Genomic DNA, 25,775 nt, shown 5'->3' on the forward strand with positions numbered 1-25,775 from the left:
GTTGTTCTTCGAACCAACCAAAAATCCAAAAATTTGCTGCTATAAACCATATGTCTGCAACATCCACATGTAGATGGTTTGTAATTTTTTGGAGATCTTATTTTTATTGCATCCGTTTTAACTGCATCCCAGCCTATGTGATATGTGCATGTCTTGCTTGACTCCCCCAACACACAGAACCCTCAAATCTGAGTGAGCTCTAAATTTGTAGAATTTTCATTTGTTGCCAAGTTTTCTAACCTCTCTACCGGTCACTGTATAAATACATATATTTTATTCAGTGGTAAATCCTGCCCACACTGTACATCCTCTACTGTTCAGTCTGTAAAGGATCGGATTGTGTAAACTGGAATAGATCGCTACATCTATCCATTGAGATTAGCCATTCATTGTATGCGCATACATAGACACGCACACACCCACACATATGACAGTGACTGGGAGAGTGTTTCCAGTAGCAACAGAGTGAATCCAAAGCTTTGCCCGTGGCAGAGAGAACAAGTGATGCATGCTGCCCCTTGCATGTCTCTGGCCGGAACCCTTTATTTTCACAACACACACACACACATACACACATTGCGATGTAATACATCCAGTATTGTAGATGAAACCTGCATGTGCCTGCTGCCAGTCCCTTTTGAGCACTTCAAGTCTCACTCTCAACTGGACTCTTTTGTTGTTTACTGTGATACATAGATGACGAACTCTGTATTACAGATTTCACATAAATGGATTATAATAATTTGGAAGTAAAAGATAAAAATAAAACTAATAAACTTTCCATTGAAAATCAGTTTTAACCAACACATAGAAACACAGTTTTTAGGGACCATAATCATACTAGTGAGACTAATATACGAACTTAAAGGTTCAGTGTGTAGGATTAAGGGGGATATAGTGGATATAGTGGATTATGATATAATAAATGTGTTTTCTTTAGTGTATAGTCACCTGGAAATGTCAGACAAACCAAACGCTGGCTCTAGGTAGAGCCATTTGTGCTTTTGCGTTGGCCACTGTAGTTAGCACTCCCCTCTATGAGCCAATCAGCTTCAGAAAACTAATTTGTAACGCACAACTGCTTTATTAATTTTTTTATGACCAGTTTTAATCCCCTTGTCAGATTAATAACTCAGCTCCTCTATAAAACCTGGGAGTTTACTCTTGGCACACTGGAGAAGTTTCAGCTGCAGTCTGCAATCCTCACCACTAGATGTCACTAAATCCTACACACTGCTCCTTTAAAGAAAGTGACTGAAGATATAATGACCTTATTTGGTCCTTCAGCCACCCTCTTGCTCTTATTTGTCTGTGACATCCCTACAGAGAATGTCACAGGACATTAGCAGCCAATCCTACTAGATGGTGCATCGGCTGCCGTTAGCTTTATCAGTTTGCCTTGTGTTGGTGCACATCTGCATGCTGTGGGCTTGCTTCATTTTGAAATACTGCATACTTTGCCTTGAGAGAATTAGTGCATTTGGTTGTCTTTCCAAGGAAACGTCCTGACATCCCTGCACTTTTAACTACTCACCATTCCTACCACAATTACTACTACGTAACCCAATTGGATGAAACTAGTTAGATTTGGATGATTTCCTTTCCCTTGTGTTGTTTGGTTTTGTCTTACTTATTGGATATGAAAAGCTTGTTGGAGCCTTGCTGATTTGAGTTTGGTTTGCTTTGACTTGTTTGGCTCCTGATTCTTTTATTTGTTTTGAGTTTGAATCTCCCTCAGTTTGGATTTGACTGTTTTTCCTCTTAATTTTTTTATGTTTTGGTATGTCTAACAAAGATTGTTTGCACACTTTGCACTACGACTAACTACTCTTCCCTTTATTCCAACCCCAAATCCTTCTATACTCCTTTCCCCCTTCTTTCACCTTTCTCTATTGTTTCCTTTCCCCTTTATCTTCACATTCTTATCTTCAACTTTCAATCCTAATCCTCTCTACACCCTCCTCTCTCTGTCTCTCTTTCTCTTTCTCTCTGGTCATGTTGTGGCTGTACTCTAGAATAATTTCATCAACCTAAGTTTCCTGAGGCTGTTCAGGGCAGCTCGTCTCATCAAGCTGCTGAGGCAGGGCGAAACCATCCGCATCTTGCTTTGGACCTTCGTTCAGTCCTTCAAGGTTTACACCCAATTATACAGCATAACACGCACAGAAATCATACGCATTCACATTTGTAGATTATATAGAAATACATACATCCAATACTGTGCATATACATAAAGACAATGCCTAAATGCAGCCTCATATACCACGCTCAGTGCTCTCATATGTATCCAGCGTACAACCAAACGATGAATGTGTCTCTCCTCAGGCACTGCCTTATGTCTGCCTCCTCATTGCCATGCTGTTCTTCATTTACGCCATCATTGGAATGCAGGTGGGTGAGAGCCTCAACCTAAAAATTTCTAAAGTGCTTTTGGGATGCATTAAATATATTTAGTAGGATAATGATGTGGAGGAGGAGGATGATGTACAGAAGATGGATGAGGATGATGATAATGGTCATTAAGGATTTGGTGCATAACGGGAGGAGGAGGATGACTATGAAAGTGGCATGTGTGCTTTAAAGGATTTAGATTGTGACTCTTCTTTAGAGGCAAAGAAAGGTCACTGACGAGCAACTACAGTCTGGTTTTCAGTGTTAACAGTTTGACTGCATTCAACAGCTTTTTGGGAATATCGCTATTGAAGAAGACGGAGAGAGTGCCATCAACCAGCACAACAACTTCAGGACCTTCATACAGGCTCTCATGCTGCTATTCAGGTGCTTGTGTGTGTGAACGTGTGTGTGCGCGTGAATCTGTATATATACTAGACATGTCACGATACCATGAATTTAGTCATCATAACCAATACCAGTGAAATTCTATGATTCTCAGTACCCATTTCAGTACCATGGTAAACAGCCAGAGATAAAAACCTAAATCCTATTTGCTTAAACAAAAGTTCCTTTATTAAAAACACGAAGTTGAATTTGATTTAAATTTTATCATTAATTCCTGATGATCCAACTCAAACACAAAGTACCAGTCTATGTGTATTCATGAGATTTTTAGCATCGATTTGGCACTGAAATATGAGTTCTTGTGACATCCCTAATTTATTTACAAATCATAGGATTTTTGAGTTACCATCTTAAACCTAGCAGATTGCACACTCCAAATCCTTCGTAAATCAATGCAAGTGTTTGTGTGTATTAGGAGTGCAACAGGAGAGGCGTGGCACGAGATCATGCTGTCATGCCTCGGGAACAAGGACTGCGACCCCCTGTCAGGGAACACAGAGCCAGAGTGTGGCAGCCAGTTTGCTTACCTCTACTTTGTCTCCTTCATCTTCTTCTGTTCATTCTTGGTGAGTACGTAATACATAATCCAATACCTTCATTTGCACCCTGTCTCTATTTTATGATCTAGTACCGTTCAGAAAGCATAAAACATATCAATTATGCATTACGTGCCCCATGGATCAGATTTTATAGAAAGGTATATACAATAAAATCCTGCAGGAAAATATTGTGCTTTATGAGAAAATCCTGTTATGTCAGCATATCGTCCTCTAGCAAGGTATTCCATATCCCAGGAGTCCAGATGGGAAAGTCCCACTTTCATTTTGTCTTTAATCTAAACAAAGAACTGACTGAATATGCCCTTCTTCAGTGTCTCAGGTTGTTCTGCAGCTCTTAGCTACAGCTTCGAAAGGAAATCAGTAATTCATCAATAGTCAGGTGACTTAACACATTTCTGGTGCTCTTCCATTAAAATGTTCTGTTTCATTTTCCTACTTGTGTGTGATCGTGTGTAGATGCTGAATCTGTTCGTAGCCGTCATCATGGACAACTTTGAGTACCTGACGAGAGATTCATCCATTCTGGGACCTCACCACCTGGATGAGTATGTCAGGATATGGGCCGAGTATGATCCTGCAGCTTGGTGAGTGGTAATGTGCGCACACTCACATGCACATACACACAACAGTAATTTGGCAGGCCTTGACACTGGCACCATACTTCATGATTAGTTAATGTGAAAACAGAACTTATATCCATAAATGTACTCACATCGCTGGTTGTATTTGCACCAGTCGTAAGTCATTACTTAAGACCTGTACATTTCTTATGCTTGTTTTATTATATTATTTTGATTTTGTAAAACATCATAACAAGGTGTTTGAAATGGTCTTGAAATAGACACAAGAAATGAACAAAGCACAAGTGTCAACTAATAGAACAGAATTTTCTAGCAAAAGAGCTGCAAGGGGGCTGTAACGGATTTGAGCATAACCTCATCGGGCATCTGGTTATCTCTCTCACACCGTACAACCCCTCTCCTCCTCCCATTCCTCCTCTTTTCTGTAAACTGTCCTGAAATACCTCCCATGCCTTCCCAAACCTTTCCCTCTTCTGGAATCTGCATACTACAAAAAAAAAAAAAAAAAAATAATAAAATACTGTGGCAACGTCTACACTTCAAACAAAGCTCCCTTGTCCAACTCTGTAGTCTAAATGTCGACTGTAGACATGCTACATATCATGGTATCTGTATTCCAGTGCCTGTGTGTTGCCCTTATGCTGTCCTGTAGACTGCACATGGACTCAACAGGGAAAGTGTAAAGGAAAAGTAAAGCAAGAGGAAATAAGAGAATGAAATGTACAGGAAAGATGAATACAAGACTAGGTTGACTGCAGGTTATCAAAGGCTAAACTCAATAGCTTAGAAACCATCACACAGTGTTTTAGAAATGTGTAAAATGTTAGGAACATTCTCCTCCTCGAAACTAACACGCTATTTCCAACCCCACCTTACTGACTGTGACACGAACACCACTGCGCAGGAATCAGAAGACAGGGAACAAAGATACTTGGCTGGCATTAAACACATATTTAAGAGGGAGGGAATCTGCACACCACAAGCAGTTATTAAGCATTTAGCTGTTTACCAAGCACATGCTTTTCTACTCTGCTTGCAACTCCTTAATTACATTGTGCAGACATCCAGTTAGGGGTTGGATGGAGAGAGGAAGGAAAGGGCTGTTGAACTAAGGGCGAGGAGTAAGAGAAAGAAAAAAAACAGAATAAAGGAGGCATATTTTGAAAAAGTGAAACTAATGACCACATTTAACAATGTGTGTGTAGAGTTTGCAAAGGTGCATTCAGGTGCAGATGTGTCTACAGAGTCTGTTATTTACCGTAAACATGTTGTAAAGTATTTTCAGATACTGTGTACTTGTCAATCTTGTGCTCTTCCTCCCAATGTTCTCTCTTCTCTCTGGGTGTGTGTGTGTGTGTGTGTGTTCTCCTGTGTGTACGCGTGTGTTTCTTAACTCCCCTGTATTCTTCTTGCAGCGGGCGCATTCATTATAAGGACATGTACAGTTTATTACGAGTTATCGACCCGCCTCTCGGCTTAGGCAAGAAATGCCCCCATAGGGTGGCCTGCAAGGTTTGACTTCCATTCAAACAAAATCTCTCAACCACACTTGCTAGCCACAGCATCCAGGAATGGAGTGAATGCCGCTTTTGTTTTCTTTTTTCATTTCAATTTTACAACTTCTTTTCCACCATTATCGACTTGCATTCTGAACTGCTGAGAGAATGTGCGGGACAATGCAGACACCCAGAGAAGCATGTGAAATGCACTCAGTGAAATGGAAAAAAAATCCACATTAAGACGTTTTATCTCTTTGTAAATCATTTTTTTTATATATATATATGTATTCTTTTCTGAATATTCTTTTCTTTTGCTTGCTGTGGAGCCATGGCTATAATGTAGCAAGCTACGGTCGCCCACTGTAGTGTTGCATTGTTCTTGGTTTTTTGGGGGTTGGGGGGAAAGACAGAAACTGCATTGACACCCCTTCCTCCTCCTCCTCCCCTCCCTCCTCGTCCGAGCAGCAGCAGCTTGGTGCCTGCTGTCAAGCTCTGCCCTGCTCTTCTGTGCATACACTCACAATCACACACACACACACACATACACACACGTTTATATACATGCCTTTGTCCTGCTTACACAGAATTGTCTCCTGATACGACAAGAGAACATTTATTTCTCAAATTCCAATCCTGATCTTCCTCCTGTTGTCTCCCTTCCCTCTCCCGTTTATTCCCTCTCTTTATGACGATCTGTTAGAGAGTACTGTAGCTCATAGAGAAGCCACACGGCCACCGTCTCTCTGAATCAGCCCAATAACCTTGTCTTCCTGTTGTTTTGTTCTTTTATTTTGTTTTGGTCCTTTTCTCTTTCTTTCTCCCCTTTCCTCCTCCTCTCTTTTTAACTCTACCCTCTGATCAATTGTCTCCTCAATCTCTCTCTTACTACATCTATTTTTCTCCCACTTCCTCCCCTCTTCTCAATATCTCCATCTCTCCCTTTTTTGTTAACGGGGTGATGGCACTGGCTGATGATGCAGTGGCAGGATCAGTTGCAGGGAAATGTATGACATGCTGAGGCACATGTGCCCCCCACTAGGCCTCGGGAAGAGGTGTCCGGCACGGGTGGCCTACAAGGTCAGAAAGGACCACATCTTCACCCGAGTCTCCTACGGGTGTCCGGGGGTGGGGGCGGGTCCAGGAGGGAGGGGCCAGGGATTTTTAAGCGCTCAACGTGGTGTAAACTTTAGTGTCGTTGTTTCTTTAGTTCTGTTTCTGTTTCTTTTCGTGGAAAGTGGGGGTGGGCTGGTCGGTGTTGTGGCGTTGTGTGGTGGTGTGGGATTGGCGGGCGGAGGTAGCAAGACAATTAGGATGAGAGTCAGGCTGGGGTGTGTATCCACAGGAGGGGACGAAAAGAGGGACCTTCTCAGCTCGTTTGCACCGTGCACGATGGACACACAAACTCACCTACACAAACATGCAAAAGCCATACGCATCATAATCAATAGAATAAACGTAAATAAACTCATGGTAGCTAGAGTAAACATGAATGCAAATATTTAAACATCTAAGTACAAAAATCATTGAAGATATTAATTAATTAGACAAACATTTAATATATGTAGACACACATACTCTTACACAGGAACATGCGTGTGCAGCAGGGCTTGGAAGGTCCGCTAGACTTACGTCCTCTGACTCGTTCCACCCTGTGGATGGGGTAGACACACATGCACACAAACACACACAGAACTAGGTCATATCAACCTACACATAGATATGATCCGTTATTTTTAATGGTAGAGAGAGCAGAAGGGCTTGTCTCAGTGATGTGTTTTCCTCAGAGAGCCTTTGGTTGCCATACAGAAGCAGTTCTTTTTCTGTCACCCTTCATGTAGCAGCTCCAAGCCCCCAAGCAGCCTTTTCTATCTGCAAGTCCAATCTTCTCTTTGTCCTTTGGTTCTGTCGTCAATGCAGTTCTATTCTGTTTCCAGCCCCCCTCATCTCTGCATATTGCTCCCCTCCCCACACATATACACACCCTCACCTGCCTTCTGCATGGCCGATAACCACCAACCCCACGCACAGACCTCTGTGTGTCATATGATCAACACAGACACAATTAACCTCACACTAATTGTTATCTGAATAGAAATACACAGAATGATAACAACGAAATTTACCTTTGTGTCACTACATGTTCCTGTAACATCTCTTGTGATTACCGTGACAGTCTCATGAAACATCATTGGCAGATCACTGTGAGCCTCAGGGGGCAGCCGGCCAAACAGCCTGTAGGCACAGGAGATCATTCCATCGCTAACCATTGCTTTATCCAACTCCCCTCTCCTTCTCCTGCAGACCTGGGGCAAATAGCACCGACATTTTGTACAACTGATGGTTCCACAAGGATTGGGCTTAAATACGAGGAGGTCGTCAGTCAAAAAATTTTTTTAGGCTAACTTGCATTTATATTCTAAGAAATCTCCATCTATAGCCACGTTTCCACCAAATGCTTTAGGTATAGTACCCTTAGAACCCGTTTGTACTATGTACAGATGTGTCCGTAAACCCTAGATTTGTTTTGTGTTTCCTCGGCAGACAGAACTCAAAGAAGCGTTCTCGCCTACTGGAAATACTCCATTTGGTTCAGGCGAGAAGTGGTGCCAGGGTAGAGCGTGCAGAAGGCAGGGCATGATGCGGATTACACCGCAGTCACGATTTTGGCTCCAGGCCTTACTGACAGAAGTTCCACAATCTCATTGTCTCTCCAACTAGACATTTTCGTTGCAGTCTTTAGGGAGCCGGCAGGCTGAAGCCCGTTTAATGTTCGATCCAACTGATTCGGACATTTGCGTTCTCACATATAGCTCGTCTGAGTCTACAAGATTCCAGGTTTGCAATGCATGTGTAAAGAAGGCTTTAAATGTAGGTTGCATTGTTACTAGCTGCGTCAACCACGTAAGTAGCGTGACATCAAATCCAGCGTGACACAGGAGACCCGACTCAGTAAACAGACACAGTGGGGGACGTCAAATGTTTCGTGTTCTTTCTTCGAGAGTCAAGAAAGAGTGACAGTTTACTCTTGACTCATTAAGTGTTTCTAGCTCCACCTTTTAGTTTCTAGTCAGTGAACTGGGTGGAATGGAGCGGTTCTGTTGGTACCATCCACAACTTAATATAATGGAAATGCAAAACATAAGCGTTCTAAGTGGTGGAAACGAGGGTTGTGATGCCTACTGGACTACACTAATAAGGAAAATGAAAATGTGTTATTTGACCCAGGTTTTTGCACCTCTAACTCTGTCTCTTTATCATGTTTTTATTTTTAACCCCAACCTCACATTGGATTCTCTATTTCTCTCCTCATCTTTTTGGTTTTTCCCTCAGACTTTTTTTTCCTAAAAGCCTCCTCCCTGAACTAAAAAGTAGACCCTCAGCCCCCCCCTGCTCAACAACCTAACATGCTCTACATGCATGGGTTTGGCAAAACTTCCCTAACATCTCAATATGCCCCTTGATATTTATTACTGGAAGAATTTTCCAGATTGTCTGTTTATTCCTCACCTCCCGTTTCCCTCAGCACCTTGCCAATGAGAGAAATCCAAACCTTACCTTTGACTTTCCGACCAGTCCACAGAACAATGACCCATCTAGCTCCACTGCTTTTAAACTTTGATCTTCTCTGTCCTGAAGAGAGACAGCAGAGCCTTCAGGCAGGACCGCTTTCTTACAGACACAGCCAACTAAGTGTGGTGATGTTTCTTTGCATAGTTTTGTCTATTTTTGGTCACTTCTTCTCTTTACATGCTTCAGCTCATAACCTATTAACCTATTGATTTTTATTTTTCTATCATCTCTTTCCCTTAAGCTTTCCCTTTCAACTCTTATTATATCTATTTTCTGGCCGTAGAAATATTTCTTACCACCCCATATTCCCTACATATACCTGGACTATGTTCACCTGAACAATCATTTTGCATCTTTGCACCACAACAACACTTCCATGCTCGCCACTTTTTGTTCCTCCTTATTTCTTTTTCCACAGAATGCTGCTCTCTCTCACCTATTAACCCTCCAAGTCTGTGCCCATTTTTCACACAGTAGACATCAGATAATTAGCAATAGAGCTAGTTGCTCTATTATTCCAGCCTAGCCCCATCGTCTACAAATTTTCTTATTCCCTTCAATAACAGCCACGTTACAACAACTCACAAACTCATTTTACTGTCGCCAACAGAGGATGCTTTCTGTGTACGGCTGCGCAGCTGCTTGTCCTGAGAGGCATATTGCGTGTGCATCGCATGCCGCATGAGGGTGGGATGTGCAAGAAGGGTTTGGGGGAGTAGAGATTAAAAAAGAAAAAGTTTTGATGGATGGATTAAAGGAGAGGCATTTAATCAGGATGTGGGGGGGAGGCATGATATGCTGCATGTTGGGGGTGTCGCCGTCTTCTGTCACCAAACACACACGGACGTCACTCTGTCATCTGTGAGTTGGTGTGTGTCTTTGTGTTGTCTGTTTAAATTACAAACCAACAAAAACCACAAAGGATTAAACCAATAAACGAAAACCAAAGTGTTCCCCTTTCCTTAGATCGGCCCCTTGGTTGTTTTTGGTTTATTGGTTTAACATCTGGTCTCTGTTGTTTTCACTGTGAACCTCCAAACCCCTAGAGGGAGCTCTGGATAATAGTAGCGGCTGCTTAGCCTGTCCTTCTCTTTCTTCATTGTAGGCTCAAGATTGCCATTTTAACCAACTTGTGAGGCCTTTTGGATGCCAACACACATACATAGATAACATTGTGGTTCTGAAATGAATTAATATATGAAAAAAAAGCTTTTATTTGATGCCTTTGCACTCACAGGTTTTCTCATATGACATCAGATTCATATGTGTGGATCCGTGCATATGAATTTGCCGCCACAGCTGCACTGGATATCAAATTTGCCCATTTTAATACAGTAGCTGAGCCATTTGCTACAGGCAGACAGAGTCAGAGCCTGCTACAGTTGCTATGCACAGCTCCTTCATCCTCCTTTACCCAAACCTCTCCCTTCTCCCTTCTCCACACTCCCCCTTCCCCCCTCCTGCCAAAAAACTCAACACCCCTCCCCCTTTCACCTGGAGGTTCCACATAAGCCAGCCCATTTACTTCCCCGTTTTCTCACCGCTCACCCTAATTGGCTCTCCCACAGAGACTGCTCCGAATGGATCTTCCCGTGGCCGACGACAACACGGTCCACTTCAACTCCACCCTCATGGCCTTGATCCGCACGGCACTGGATATCAAGATCGCCAAGGGTACGGAAGGTTTGGAATCCTTCTTACCTCCTCTGGTCCAATTTTCACATGCTTTCTTCTCCTCTCTCCCGTAGTCTGCTATTTCTGTGCTGAGCCCTGAAACCTTCAGCTCATCCTGATGCTTCTCCTTCTGTAGCTTAAGTACAGTGAGATTTCTGTGGGAGTAGATGCTGTGTGTAGCATGTTGTGTGAGGCTGAAGGTTGAGATCCTGTGGAGTTGAGACTCTGTCACTTCAGCTTGTAAACTGAATCACCTTTGTACATTTTTCAATGCAAATACGATTTTATCACAGCAGTTCTAACCTCACTAATACAAATCTTCTCTTTGTTTGTATGTCCTCTTTTATACCTTCTCTGTATCAACCTGAATGGGTATGAATGGCTTGTGTGCACTTGTATGTTTCTGATTAAACTTTCTTAATGTGCATTTCTGTGTGTGCATGTTCATGTGTATGAATTTGTGTGTGTACTTGGGCATGGATGTTTGTGTATCCATATACGTCTGTATGTATCTGTATGAATGTGCATGCGCGTGCTTGTTGAATCTGGTTTAGGTGGTATTGACAAGCACCAGATGGACGCCGAGCTCAGAAAAGAGATGATGGCGATCTGGCCCAACCTCTCCCAGAAGACTCTGGATTTGCTGGTTACGCCGCACAAGTGTAAGTTGCAGAGTGTGGTGCAGGCACAACAATGTGGCTCGGATGCAGCCACCCTGTGCCGCCCAGTGCTCCAACGTTGTTTCTTTTCACGCCACCTGAGGACCGCTTCTCTCTCAGTCAGTCTCCCTCACTGCTGCACCCTCTGATACAGCTGGCACATTACTCCCTCACATCCACACCCATATACCTCAGATATATGAAGACATAATGTTTGAACATGAAAAACAAAAACAAGCACAAGCACTGACAAAGCACAGGCTGCATGGCAGGGGCAGGACAAGTAGATGCACAACACCCTAACCAACCCAATCACCAAAATAAATGTTGGCATTGAATGTTTCTGCAAACCATGGATAAAGCAGATACTTTGGAACTTTATATTTCATTATGATAGTGGTTAATATTTGGTCTTGTGTATTCACAAGAACCACTTGGTAATGGTTAGGAAAAGTTTTGACTTGAAATACCTATGTTTTTTTGTGGCACAATCCCACTTGGAAACCCAGCGATGTCTCAGTCAGAAAAACAGCTGCTTTTCGAGGCATCGTTCCTGCAGGAAATGCAGCAGTGACTGGTACATAACAACCGCTTTTCATGGCTCTATCCGCAGTGGAAACAGAGACAAGTGACATGCAACGTACAAATGTAATCTATCCATACTTTGCGTAAACGTACAATACTTACATTTTCTTCTGGTGACTGAGCTGCACTAACACCTCTCCTTTCACCCTCAAAAACCACACTCACCAGAATGAATCCACCACCACTCTAGGACCCCAACACTTCTCCACCCCTGTGCCTGAGATCAGAGGGTGCCTCACTATAGATCAACTCTCTATAGACGTCTTTTCACTTCAGGGGCGGTCAGCTTTGTGCACTAGATGGCTGGCTGTGCTTGATAAAACATACTGCATATCTTTTAGTGTTATTACACTGAGCACAAATGCACAGGTGCTAACGCACTAGTTGCATGAAACAGTAGTTGCTTTAGTTTGTGAAATGCATGAGATTTGCTATCAAAGTGTATGGTTTATTTAGCATTACATTTGCAACCAAGTCCAAAGAACTCATTAACAGTGTAGATATCATAAATTTTATTTTGATTCATTTTATTTTTAAGGACTTGGTTCAATTTGTGTTGATTCTTGCGATCACATGATTGCAGATTCTCGGAGCGACTGAATTTTGTTTGATCTATATCACAATGAGATGCTTGGATTACAAGACTTTACCTGTGACAAATATAAATGCTACATAGAGTTAAACTAAAGTAAGACACAGTTAAAAAAAACAATCTGTCTGTGAAAAGACTATTTGCTCAATGTTGTGTGTGTGTGTATGTAATGTTTTTTCTGTTTGTGTGCATGCCTCACCCCCTCTCTACCATTCCTCGCGCTCAGGGTCCATACCAAAAGGTCTAATCTTGCAGGGTAACTTGTCATTCTCTCAGCAGCAACAGACCTGACAGTGGGGAAAATCTACGCTGCTATGATGATCATGGAGTACTACCGGCAGAGCAAGATCAAGCGCTCGCAGGCTCTTCGTGATGAGCAGGTACTGCTGTCTCAAGGAAATAGCACTCTAGCTGCATCCAATCCTTTAAAGTCAAAGGCAGACTGACGCACTGAAATCAAGGCTGCGGGCCTGTACTCCCATTCATACAAACCTGGGCTGTGACAATCTCAAATCCACGGAAGAGTCCTAATTCTGTCACCTCAAAGGAGCACACAGGGGCTGAACACAACCATTTAGTGATCTAATGCAATCTCCTATCTCCTATATGCAATGCTTCTTCTCTAATAGCCAAAATAGTGCTGCCATCTGCTGGACAAAGTTTGTTACTTCTTGCTTTTGTAGGAATGTTAAAATGCAAAGATAATTTAGCATTCAGGCATACTTTATACAAAATTTAAAATGCTGATTTAGTAGTTTATACCAAGGAGTTGCTGTTATATAGCAGTCAATATTATTGAGTCTGCTGGGTTTGGTTTTAAAGGTATACTATGCAGGATATTTCAAAAAAAAATGCATAGACTCACTGACAACCCTCCAGAAGTGTGTGGCAGTGTATTTATCTGCTGAGACGTTGCCCTCTGCCTTATTTTCATCGTATTTGTCTGTGCTTGGGACGTCTCTGGGCACAGCCTGCAGGTGAGACGAGGCACAGACTGTAAGATGCACGCATCCAGGAGAAAGCTACACAGTTCCTGCGTAGTATACCTTTAAGCAGACTGAAGTGTTGTCACAGCCCCTAATGTGCCCGTGCCTGAACATCACCGGAGTCCTCTTGCTGAGCTCGATTCTTTCCTGTATCAGCTGCTTGTGAAGATACAATACCTCCTCACTCCCCACCGCCCGTGCCTGTAACCTTGGACTGTTAGATTTGCATTATGATATTGCTGCACTCTACCCTTCAGGTCAGTGTTAGAGCTGACCACTTTATTTCATTGTAGTGATTGAGATCAGAAGATAATGTAGTTAATGGTTAAGTTAATGGTTTATGTAGCCAGCTCGGATCATAAACATATGAAGTGCTTGGGGACGCTCGCCAACCTGATATTTCATTGCATGTGTAAAGACACTTAAGACGTCTCTCAAACATCAAACGTCCTTCATCCTCTTTTTGCTGTCTCGTACACTGTTCCTCTACCTCCGTCCTTTGCAGTCCTCTCCAAGCGGAGTGCTCCACACTCGACACAGACATATTGTTTTACTCAGTCCACTTCTCTCCCACAACACATTCTGTACATCATCCCCTCTACGTAGTCCACTTGCCGAGTTGTAGGCTGCTGCCTGTCTCAGCTGGGCCACCATATGTTGTAGCAACACCCAGTGAGAGACCTGTGCAGTGTTTCATGATCCAATTATGCCAGTAGTGCAGATACCATCACACAACAATGTGAAAGTGTGAAGGGCGCTTTACATGTTGTGTATTATATTGTAATTAGTGCACTCATAGATGGAGGTTTTGCTCCAGTTTGGATTTGAATAAAGGTGGAGGCAGCAAAACAGTTACAATTTTGAATATGAAAGTTGACAACGTTTTATTTTTTTCATCTCACTTGCATGTGTAAGTATAGAATTGTTTGAAATTGCAAAAGGTTGATAGGTACTGTTGAAACTTCTTAAGTGAATGATCAATATATGAATGACAATGAATGTGGCATTGTCCGTCATGCATTTCACCTGCTGTATGTTCCCCTCCACAGGATTGTTGCAGTGTTTATCTGCCATGATGTCCTCCATCCCTCCTTTGAACGAGGCCCTTCCTTTATTCCTCCCCTTTATATCAGTTCATATTTGACGTCCCCTGCTGTGAAAACATTTTCTTCTGTGTTTCTGGAAATGTATTTTCCTCAGCATTCAAGTATTTATATCCGTCATCAGATGACAGGTGATCATCAGATGAAACCCAGAATGATTGTCTATCATTCCCTATGATCCTGCCCTGAGCTCCAGACTGAGTGGGTGAATTCCACTTCCTTATTGGACTCTATAAAGCACTTTAAGGTTAGAGTCCTGCACCTGGACGCCTCAAAGGGTTGCCAGGTCTCAAAGTGCCCCTGAGTCCACCCATCTCTTTCTCCTGCTAGCTGCTGGACATTGTTGCTCAAGAGTCCCTCCCTCCCATTTATTCCTCTTCCATTACCTCTTCTGCCTGGCCGACAGTCCCCTCTGTACATGCCCCTCTTTTCCTGCTCTGCCCCTTCTCCCTCCATTTCCCTGTCAGTCTGCCTGATAGCTGGCGACGGCCATGTTGTATATCTCACACAGAATCGAACGCCATTACTGTTTCAGCGCGTGGAGCCACCTTCCCCCGCCCAGGATGGGGGTCCGGGACTTAACAACGCCCTCCCTCCACCTGAGACAACGGAGACGGTCAACAGCCTGTGAGTTGGATGCGGTCGTCGTGTTTTACTTTACAGGTGGTGGTTTGTTGAAAGCAGATCAGTAAAGGAAGATGCGTCTGTGTCGGCGTATTTGTGTGTATCATAGGCCGGTGGAGGGGGGGGTCCCGGAAAGCCAGTCATGGGTGACAGCTCGTGCTCAGGAGATGTCCCAGAAGGTCGGCAGCTGGAGCCCTGAGGGACACCCTGAGGATGGCCTGGGAAGCATGACCAACTCTCAGGTAGAAAGCTCATACAAACACACACCCAGGACCACACACCTAACAGCACACACACACACACACACACAATACACATGAAATACATCTTTGTCACACACCAGGTTTGTGTGGACAGGAACTCAAACACTCAGTCCATTTAACATTTGTTTTTACTTTCATGTCATTGCTACCAAATGAACTCCCAAAGAACAATTGAGGACAGTTAAATGGTAAAATGAACTCCATGCAGTCACGGATTGCTACTCCATCTCCACTGGAAGCAGTAATTATAACCTCTGTGTGTTACATGAATGAGATGAAGACGTAAGGGCATCAGGTTTGTGTTCCCCTTCATTATAACTGAGGTTAAAGAGACAGTTCATCCCAAAATCAAAAATGCTACACTATTTATCAGTCTAAATTGTTTTGGTGTGAGCTGCCGAATGCCTGAAATAACTGGATGCTAGCTTGTGTTGCTCAAAGTGCCAAAATATATCATTTGAAAAACACAGCAGCAATGCCTCTTTCCAGAAATCATGACACGGTAACTTAGAATAATCATCAGACCATGTTGTGAGCAGTTTCATGTAGGAACCATTTTCTTTCTTATAAACCACACCTGCCAAACGCATCACTGCACAGGAGGAAACGTGCATCTGCTGCTAGTTAACCTTGCACCAGGTCAGGAATGCTGCTCAGCCTTGCAGCCAATTTTCCCCAGTGGCTACTTGCGGTATTGCAGGAAAAAAAAAAAAAAAAACTCCCCATAGACTCACCATTATAAAAGAGACGTCTGTAAAAGTGTTGACAGGACACCTTGCACCCCAAACAAGGTCAGTTATGACTTTTCGTATTATGAATTTTTGATCTATGTTTGCAAAACTTTCTTTGAGCTGAGAGAAGTAATTTAAAAATCTGTGACATCATCACAATGTAAAGTCTCTGGGAACTCACAAGCAGGGCCCGTGGGAGAGACACTATTGCGTGTATTCAGTGGGATGCATAGCGCGGATGTAAACCTGGAAGCTAGAAACTTTTTTGGCGTATGCACCAGGCAACTCTATTGGAATAAATAGACGCCATCTTGTCACCCGGTATCTAGTTATTTTTATAAATGTATGCGTAGCACCACTGAGCTAGCTAACATTACAGCTTAGCCACGGAGGACGCCATTAATGTTTACATCAAGCTTTTTGTCTGTGAATAGATGCACACGTCCTTCCGCGCAGTGATACATTTCGCAGGTGTTGTTTTTGGTAAAGAGAAAATAGTTCCTACATGAAACTGCTCAAAACAAAGTCTGTTAATAGGGTCATGTTTTCTGGAAACAGACATTGCTGTTGACTTTTTGAAATGTATTTTTTTGGCGCTTCAAGCTGAATGCCATCCAGTTTCACAATGTTTGAGAGAAGGCAGACATCTCTGCACTCAGCAACTCACGCCAAAACAATCTAGTGTAGCAAATAATACTACACTGGGAAGAAATGTGTTTTTGATTTGGGGGTGGACTGTCCATCAAAAGTAGGAATACAGCAGCCTATTGTTAGTCAGGGCATTGATTTGCTTCTTGTTTAATGTTGTTACGCTCCTCTCCAGTCCAGTCAGTAATAGCAACGTTAACTTATGCTTATGGTTGGGGGTACTCTTGTCAGTAGATGGCATGCTGTGTATCCTGAAGCCACTTTGTCACAAAATAGAGAAGCTCAGAGCTCATGCTGTCCCATCTTTACTGCCTTGTTGCCTATATTGTTTCTGCTCAGTAGGTCATTTCCATCTTCTGTGATCTCTCTTGCCTTGACTTTTTCAGTTAGCATTGACATGGCGTTAACCTTTCTTTGATTAGTCCCATTCTCAAACCTGTCTCTTCACACAGTGTTTTCTATCTTACTGAACTTATCCTTCGCCGTACGTTCTCCACATTTCATTCAGAGTCTATCTTGCCTCTGTTTTCAGAGTGGTTCATGTCTCTGTCATCATGCTGTTAAACCTCTCTGCTTGTAGACCTCCTGGAGGGCCTGACAGGTCTCTGTATCAGTCAGCCCCATGACATAGCCACTTCTCCATATCAATCAACAGAGGTCTGGAGAAGTTTAAACTCAGGAGTCGGATAGAAGAGAGTGGCTGTCGGCTTCATTCAAACAAGTTTGAATGACAACCTGCAGTTAGATGAGACAAAGCAAATCATACAGCAACATCAACAACTGGAGACATTAGATGACAAATGCCTTCATAGGAAAACACCACCCAAATACTAAGATACAAATAATGTGATGACAGACGGAGTCATTGAGCAGCAAGCAGCAGCTGCGAGTGGTTTAGAGTTTTTCTGGCATTACATAATTTAGAGTTTATTATGTATTGTTTTTAAATATTGAATGCTGAAATAGTGAAATGAAAGAGCAGGCACTGGACTCTGTTTTCCCATTTTTTTGTGTCTAAGTGACTAATCAGAACAACAATTACTGAAATTAGTCCAGTATTGTGTGAGACTGCTGCAGCCAATGTCATCTGTGTGGGCAACTGAGGACTGTTAATTTATGTCCACTAAAAGTGCTTGTTTTTGCCATTGACAGGTTCAGATTGTTTGTGTTTGACATTATGGGAAGGGTCCCTACAGAGGTTGACCTCTTTTTTAAAGAGTAAGGTCCTTTTTTTAACCAGAAACAAACCCACCAGACTCCATTTAAATAAACTGTAATTTTATCATTGTAAAAATACACCTCATTCAAAGTCAACAGAGATAAAATAAAACTCAAAAAAGCCGTCTTGGATCATCTTTCTACTCTTCCAGCAATCCTCAACTGCGATTTAGTTGAAATAAATTCACCTAGTTAGATGTGAAAATATACTTTCAGGTCTGTTTCTGGTTAAACAAAAAGGTCTATCTCTTTCAGGATCATTTCCGTAATGTTCTCAGACACTGAGAATAACAATCTGAGCCTGTCAGTGGCAAAATCAAACACTTTTAGTGGATGTGAATCGACAGTGCTCAATTGCCGGCAAGAATCGACCGCTCTTGCTCAAAACTGAACTACTTTCAAATATAGTTGTTCCCATTAGTCTCTTAGACACAAGGACGTGGGAAAATAGGGTCTGAGAAAACAAAGAAGTGCCAAGCTTCTGTTAAAAACCGAAGTATGGCCAAGCAAGACAAGGCCAAGCCAATAGCCCCAGCTGCCAGATTCATCTCAACTTTTCCAGGTATACTCCAAACAAAATAGAATTTGACATATTTGCACTGGAACATTTGCCTTGTTGTCACCAAAACGACATGCTGGATCTAGATTTGATAACTACAATGTGTGCAAACCAACCAGCCGAAGTTTGCTGCATACAGTGTATCAGTTTCTGCACCTGGCCAACACTGTCATGGGATCAGTTGTGTTCTTCACATGCCCTTTGGGCTGCACATGGGTTCCCTCCCTGCTGCGACTCATGAGCTCCTCCATCTGGCGTCAGTGCCATTCAACAAAGAATCTTTACATTTGCTTGATGCTCCATTTTTGAGAGCAGCCTTTGCGAACACTGGGTTTGATTTTATTTGGAGTATACTCACGATCTTAAGATCCAAACACTCCTTTTTTTCCTCATTCATCGCACGATTTAAAACTAAAAAAAGAAACAAAAAAAAGACAAATCCCTCCTCACACTCACACACTCACCAAATTCTCCCACTGACTATTTTTATCTCTCTGAGACCCTCAATTCTCTGCTTTCTTTGGATAACAAACTTTCCCACCTATCCCCCTACTCCCTGTCAGTTTTCATGGCAGCCGTCACAGCATCTCCTGCTCTCCTGCTCTGTTTTCAGACGGTAGAGATGAGAGAGATGGGGCAGGATGGTTACTCGGATACTGAGCACTTTCCACCAATGGAAGGCCATGGCAGGGCCGCTTCCATGCCCCGCCTCCCAGGCGACAACCAAGTGAGCAGCATTCTCACCTTTCCACTCTCTTTCTATTTCCCCCATCGTCTCTGTTCCTCATCTCCTCTGTTCGATAAGATCACATTCTCAAAGGTCTGACTTGTTGCGTAAGATTTATTGCTGTGGTTACTCGAATCCATGTTGGAGAAAGTTTGGCACAGGGTCAAAAGGGATTCCTGCTAAATGACAATAGTCCTCGAACACTGGGGCACAAAGGTTACATGTTTAGATACTAGGAACCACCAGTAATGTGACTACCATCAAACAATATATGCTATCGTGGCAATATTTCTGGCTAAAACATGGAAATGTTTTGCTGAAATGTTGAGCTCCCAACGTGAATTCAAAAGGACCACAGCAAGGCAAAGTGGGACCTTCTGCTCCTTTTTTTTCTTCCTCTCCTGTTGTCGTCCTCTCTTCCTCTCATTCTGCCACCTGCATGGAGGTTTTTAATTGTGGTTGTCCCGTTTCCATTGAACACACTCATCCGTTTTATATTGTTTCATATCCTGGTGAGTGCTCTGGTTGTCATATGCGCACAACATATTTATAAATACAAATGTGCACACATACATACAGTTTACACACTTCTCTGCCCACCATTATATCCCCCTCTTTATTTATCTTTTCTTGTTGTTTTTCTACTAAACTGTCTCTTCCTTCCTGTTAAAGGTTTTGCTTGTGCTGAACTCTTTTTGAATTTTGGGGGCTTTTTTTTTTCATCCAGGACTGGAACCAGCATGATATTGCATTTTACAGATGTGTGTGTGTGTTACATTTGTTTGTGTGTCGTGTATATATGTGTGTGTGTGTGTGTGTGTGTGTACAGCAGTTTTTCTGTGCTCTCACTGTTCTCTGTGCCCTGAAATTCACACTGTTTCTGTCACTTTGTTGTCCGCCGTTTGAGTGTGGGTGTGTTTGTGTGTATGCATATCCATTTGTGTGTGTATCTTGCTGATTGTCGTCATCGCTGTTGTGACCGTGTTGCAGTTGGTTTAGCATTTTCATGGTGAACTTGTCTATATATATATAACCCTATTTTGGCTCCAACCACCCCCAGTCTCTGTGGTAAGTGTTTCTCCTCCACCTTCACTGCTGCTTCGGTGTCTAATCAGACTCTCTTTCTCTGTCCCTCCTTCTCTGTCTGTCTTTCCTCTCTCCACTGTGGCACCCCATCTCTTTTTGGGTTGAACCTCCACCTAACACTCTTTGGTTTTTACTTGTACTCCACTGTACCTCTTTTCTCTTCCATTGCGTATCTATCCATCCCTGTCTCCCTTACTTCGCTTTCCCCTTCTTGGTTCTGTGTGTATGCTCCATGTGTGACCACACCTTTGGTGTATTTGTGGCTCTGTGTGTGTGTGTGTCTTCTCTGTGCTCATACAGCAGCGGAGGAAAGGGAGACAACGTGGCAGTAACCTCAGTGTATGTACCCTGTCTTCCCTGTCTCGTCTCTCTCTTTCTCTTTTCTCTCTCCCTCTCACTCTCACACACTCTCCGAACTTCTTTCTTTCCTCATTTTTTCACGTCTCCATGTTGTGTCTTTAACATGGCAGGGGTTTTCTTTCAAATTTAGTGGGACAGCCCTTTTTTGGCATGTACCAATCTGATGCCAGCCCAGCTTCCAAACTGATCCCAGCATCCTTGGCTACTTCATGCACCTAACAAACGGGGTTTGGAGTTGGGCTGAACTCTGCACGTCCCCTGTCATTATCAACAGTCATGCCACACTGTCTCGTGGCCTCTGTCTCTCTCTCTCTCTCTCTCAGCTGCTGCTAGTGCTTTGTTGCTTTATGTCCTCATGCCTGTGTGCTTGTCCATTTCGATGTTGTCAGCGTTTCCCCGTCTGTGTCAGAGTCTCCATTCACACCTGCATGCAGGAAACGCGTTTAAGTGGGAGTGTGTTTATGTGTGTGTGAGTAATGATGAGAGACAGAAAGAGGATTGGTATATATGTGTGTGTGAATGGATATATTTTGGGGATTCTCAGTGCTACTCCTATGAGGCCAGATAAACCTTTATATGCATCTGCCAACTGCCAACCTGTCAGCTGATTGGTCTAATACACAACAACTGGAAAACTGGCCAGCTTAGCTGCTGAAAGGATCTAGCACTGAAGTAGCCTGATACGGTTTACATGCCCAGGTCAGCAACTTGTGGCACCATAGGCTCTGTCCTGCTGTCCCACCTCAGAGCATGAGGCCTCAGCACTGCAGAAGGAAGTTCTCATGTGGGTAGAGGACTCAGGACAACCCCTATGTACCTACTGCATGGCTGGAGGACAGCACGCTGATCCAGAGCAGAAATAGAGGAGTTTTTGTGCAGCCTGGAATGTGCCATTTATGGGTGGTGATGATGGAGGACTGATGCAAGTCGTACTGACATTTCTATCTCCTTTTTTCTTTCACAAAGCAAGTAACAGACGCATGGAAGGCATGGCTGTTTGCCATCATCTCTTTTACTTTATTTCTTGTTATTCTTTTTTTGTTTTATACTTTATAATTCCTCTGTATCGGGGGTCGACAATTAGTTTCAGCCCTGAGTCAGTTTTTCTGAGCAGTTTGGGGGCTAGCACAGGCGCAGTGGAGATCATGAATTAAAAGTTGTTTTAGTAGCCATCTGATAGTTATTTGGTAATTTTATTAGCCTTCATTTCAGCACCAGTAGATCTTCACATTAACAGGGATAGTTGTGATCATTTTAAGTGGGGTTGTATGAGGTACTTATCCACAGGCAGTGTATTACCTACAGTAGATGTCAGTCAGCACACACCCAGTTTGAAGGAGGAGGCAGGAGTAGCGACACTAAAGCTAAGCAATGTGCTGCTGCTAACAAAACATGTTTTAAAAATCCCACGTAAAAAAATCATTATCAGTTTGAGTGTACGCTGTATTTAAAATATTGTCACCGCTTTACCTTGCCGCACCAGCGCTTTTCAACGGGAAACTGACACCGCTATACCAGACTCCATTGAAAAAAACACTAATTTAACATTGCTAAACACAGGAGCTGCTGGTCTACCACTGTTGTGATCAGTTGGCTTGCATGATTGTGGGACTTTGGCATTTTAAAGGGTTAGTTCAGATTCACCAAAGTCACACAGTTACACAAACAAACTAACTGATTAAGGCAGTGGTAGAACTGACAAGGTTTTCACACAAGGAGTAGACCCAAAAGCACAACACAAGGGCTTTTCAAAAACACAGAGTCTTTAATGAAGATGGCAGGTAAAGGTGAACAAGTTACCAAAAAGGGCAAGGCAGATTCGAAGTCCAAAAATGGCAAAAGTCAAAACACTGGGAACCTGACACTAGAAAACAAAAGGCTGGAACGCTACTGAGACGAAGGAGCACACAGACTAAATACATGAGGAGAGGGAAGACAATGAGACACAGGTGCAGCACATTAGGGCGGGGCAGGTAATCACACCGGAGGGAAACTTGAGAGGAAGTAATCTGAAACGAGAGGAGAGTAGACAGAATAAAACAGGAAATGCAGAACTGAAATGAAAAACAAAACTTGACAAGACATGACAAGAGCAGCAGCTCCCGTGTTCGGCAAGCCAAAATTACTGTTTTGTCAAAGGAGTCTAGTAGCGTTGACGAGAGCATAGATTGGGAACTGAAGTTGTCAACAGCCTCCCTGCCAGAAAGGCCGAGGTAAAGCGGAAAAAAAGTCTAAATGAAGCTTACACTTTAACTGATAATGATTTTTTTTAGGTGGCTTAAATATGTTTTACTGCCAGTCCTGTCCACAGCAGTACGTTGCTTAGCTTTAATGGTGGGACTCCTGCCTGTTTCTCCAAACTGGGGGCATGACAACCGCCATCTACTGTAGCTAATACACTGACCATGGATAAGTGCCTCATACAACCCCAGTTCAAAAGATCTGAACTATGCCTTTAAATCTTGCTCAGCAGTCTGGTGCAGAATGGGGGAGGATATTGAATATTAGATGGGTAATTAAGATCATTTGCTGATATGTTTAATTGGGGCTAACTAATTATGATGGAGAGTCGAATTTAGCCCATGGGCTACTTCTTGCCGACCCCTGCCCTATAATCTGTATACAGTGTTTATATTTTTGAAGTAGCATGATTGGACCATTACTACTAATGTGTGAGTGTATGATGTGGGAGGAAGGCGGGTGGGCTTTGAGTTCAAGAAACAGACGCTATTCACACACATGCATTCATACACACACACACACATACACAGTGTCTCTTATATTAACCCATAGCTCACAGGCAACACCAACTCAACAATCAAAGGAAACACCTCTCCCTGCATCTCTCCCTCTCTCTCCCCTCCTTCTTCGATGGTCTCTCACTTTCTCTCTCAGACCATCAATGACAGCAGTCCCATGAAACGCTCGGCCTCGTCGCTGGGCCACAGCAGGTCTGGGCGGGGCCACAGAGACAAAGGAGGGGTGGACGACTACAACATGGAGCGTGTGCCTGAGGAGGGGAGAACTTCCAGACATGGACACCGCCGAAAAGACCGGAGTCATCGGGCGTCTGAGAGGTCCCTCTGTCGCTACACGGAGGCTGACACAGGTGGGAAAGATCAAAGTGATGATGAATCGTTATCTAATGTCATAGTAGTCTTTAATGTTTTCACCACACCCCAATAACCACTCCATGAAACTCCACCACCAGGCCTGGGCACAGACCTGAGCACAACCACCCAGTCAGGCGACCTCACGTCCAAAGACAAGGATCGTGACAGAGACCGCGGCCGATCCAAAGACCGCAAGCACCACCACCATCACCACCACCACCACGGCTCCGTGGACAAGGAGCGCTATGTAGCAGATCGAGGGGGCGAGTACGGACACAGGCACTCCCGCGACAGAGAGCATGAGCGGGAGCGGGAGAGGGAGAGAGAAAGGGACCGGCGCTGGTCGCGATCGCCCAGCGAGGGTCGCGAGTGCCTGACGCACAGACAGGTGGGCTCCTGGGTACTTGTGTGCATGTGGTGTTCAGTTTGAACAAAAGCAGTGGTATGACCACATTTTCAGTGTTATGCTGAAAAATATAGGGCCTCTAGTTTGACAGTGGTTGCCTGGTTGAATCCACCAACAATGCCTAGGTGGTCTTTTCTGGCAATAAAGAAAGACAGTACTAAGTTCCTCTGATGGAGAACATTGATGAGCACATTGCCTACTGGCAAACAGATCTCCTCTAGTTATCTGAGGGACCTCTGGATAGGACACTGAAACATCATGAGTTACGATAGGACTTCCTGCTGCCCTCAAATTAGAGGCCAAGACATGTTGTTGTCCTTTAGAGGAATACTTCACCCATGAAATTACCATTTGCATATCAATTTTTCACCCCATGTTACATTGAATTTGAGAACAAAATTGTGTCTTCCTTGCATGTCTCCCTGGTGAACGAAGAATCTGGATCTGAGAAAATTCTTTGCTCCTCTTTTGCTACAATTCAACAAGAATTTCCTCACTTTTTGGATTCTCCGTTCACCAGAGGCTTGCCAGAAGAAAGTTTGCTACATGAATTCAACATATCAAGGGTTGAGTTATTGATACGAATGGTCATTTTGTGGGTGAAGTGTGGCTTTAACAACACAAAGTTGTGGCAACAATAGCACGGGCCCTTCATGTACATTTGTATATATGTCTGACTACATGCACACAAACATATTCTTCTTTGTGGGTTTAATCGTGTGAATACAAGTACTTGTTTGTTAAATGAAGTCACTGTTTTCACTGTTCCAACAACCCCACAAATATGCATAAAGAATGTATATTTGAGTACCTGACTGCTGTCCCTGCCCTGCCTAAATGTTTATAGACTGCCACTGTTCCCTCACGTCCCTCCCCCCACTACCTTTCCTTTTATGGCATCCTTTTCCCAAACACACAACCTATGACATTTCCTATTAAAATAGGAAACAAAAAGTATCTATGTTCTACCTTTGCTGACAAACTTCTGCGATGCTCCTATTCAGCCTTTTCTATTGAATCTTTATATTATAAGTTGTCTTGCAAAGGAAGACGTATTGAGGGAGAATTGTCTCCTCTCATTTGAACTTTTGCCTTGGTGTTATAAAAAAATAACTTTTTATAACTTGACATGTTGCACACATGTCACACTGCTCACTAACGATGATTTAAAACCAAACACATTTTATGTATGTTTAGTCACCATATTTACCCTGTGCCACATTTGTTGCTCCGGAAATCAACCCTTTACCCTTCTTTTCTCCTGTCGTCTTTTGTTTCTTTCCTCTGCGTGACATGTTGCTTCTCTCTGTATGGTGCTGTTTGGAATCCCATCTTTTTTGTCCACATCCTCTGCTCTGTTACTTTTTGATGCCTTTCATTTCTGCCCTTCTCTCCTCCACTGCACGCACATTATGACTGGTGCTTTTATTCT

The 25,775-nt window shown here is 43.2% G+C and overlaps 1 protein-coding gene across 25 annotated transcripts in view; it reads left to right on the forward strand.

Moving 5' to 3' along the window:
- Positions 1 to 25,775, forward strand: part of cacna1aa (calcium channel, voltage-dependent, P/Q type, alpha 1A subunit, a) — a 103,089-nt gene that overhangs the window by 72,765 nt on the left and 4,549 nt on the right. For 4 of the 25 annotated variants that reach the window (XM_078161516.1, XM_078161525.1, XM_078161531.1 and 1 more), the window contains 16 exons: positions 74 to 76; positions 2,016 to 2,132; positions 2,326 to 2,391; positions 2,681 to 2,778; positions 3,215 to 3,365; positions 3,816 to 3,943; positions 5,356 to 5,452; positions 10,578 to 10,692; positions 11,238 to 11,345; positions 12,796 to 12,899; positions 15,120 to 15,235; positions 15,342 to 15,474; positions 19,265 to 19,378; positions 20,765 to 20,803; positions 23,720 to 23,933; positions 24,036 to 24,325. In XM_078161516.1, the coding sequence (XP_078017642.1) occupies positions 74 to 76; positions 2,016 to 2,132; positions 2,326 to 2,391; positions 2,681 to 2,778; positions 3,215 to 3,365; positions 3,816 to 3,943; positions 5,356 to 5,452; positions 10,578 to 10,692; positions 11,238 to 11,345; positions 12,796 to 12,899; positions 15,120 to 15,235; positions 15,342 to 15,474; positions 19,265 to 19,378; positions 20,765 to 20,803; positions 23,720 to 23,933; positions 24,036 to 24,325 (1,893 nt within the window). Of the gene's footprint in view, positions 1 to 73; positions 77 to 2,015; positions 2,133 to 2,325; positions 2,392 to 2,680; positions 2,779 to 3,214; positions 3,366 to 3,815; positions 3,944 to 5,355; positions 5,453 to 6,419; positions 6,517 to 10,577; positions 10,693 to 11,237; positions 11,346 to 12,795; positions 12,900 to 15,119; positions 15,236 to 15,341; positions 15,475 to 19,264; positions 19,379 to 20,764; positions 20,804 to 23,719; positions 23,934 to 24,035; positions 24,326 to 25,775 lie in introns of all 25 variants that reach the window. The other 21 variants (XM_078161536.1, XM_078161517.1, XM_078161523.1 and 18 more) reach the window with 16 other exon arrangements.

This window comes from Epinephelus lanceolatus, chromosome 18 (genome assembly GCF_041903045.1).
Source record: "Epinephelus lanceolatus isolate andai-2023 chromosome 18, ASM4190304v1, whole genome shotgun sequence".
Taxonomy (NCBI): domain Eukaryota; kingdom Metazoa; phylum Chordata; class Actinopteri; order Perciformes; family Serranidae; genus Epinephelus; species Epinephelus lanceolatus.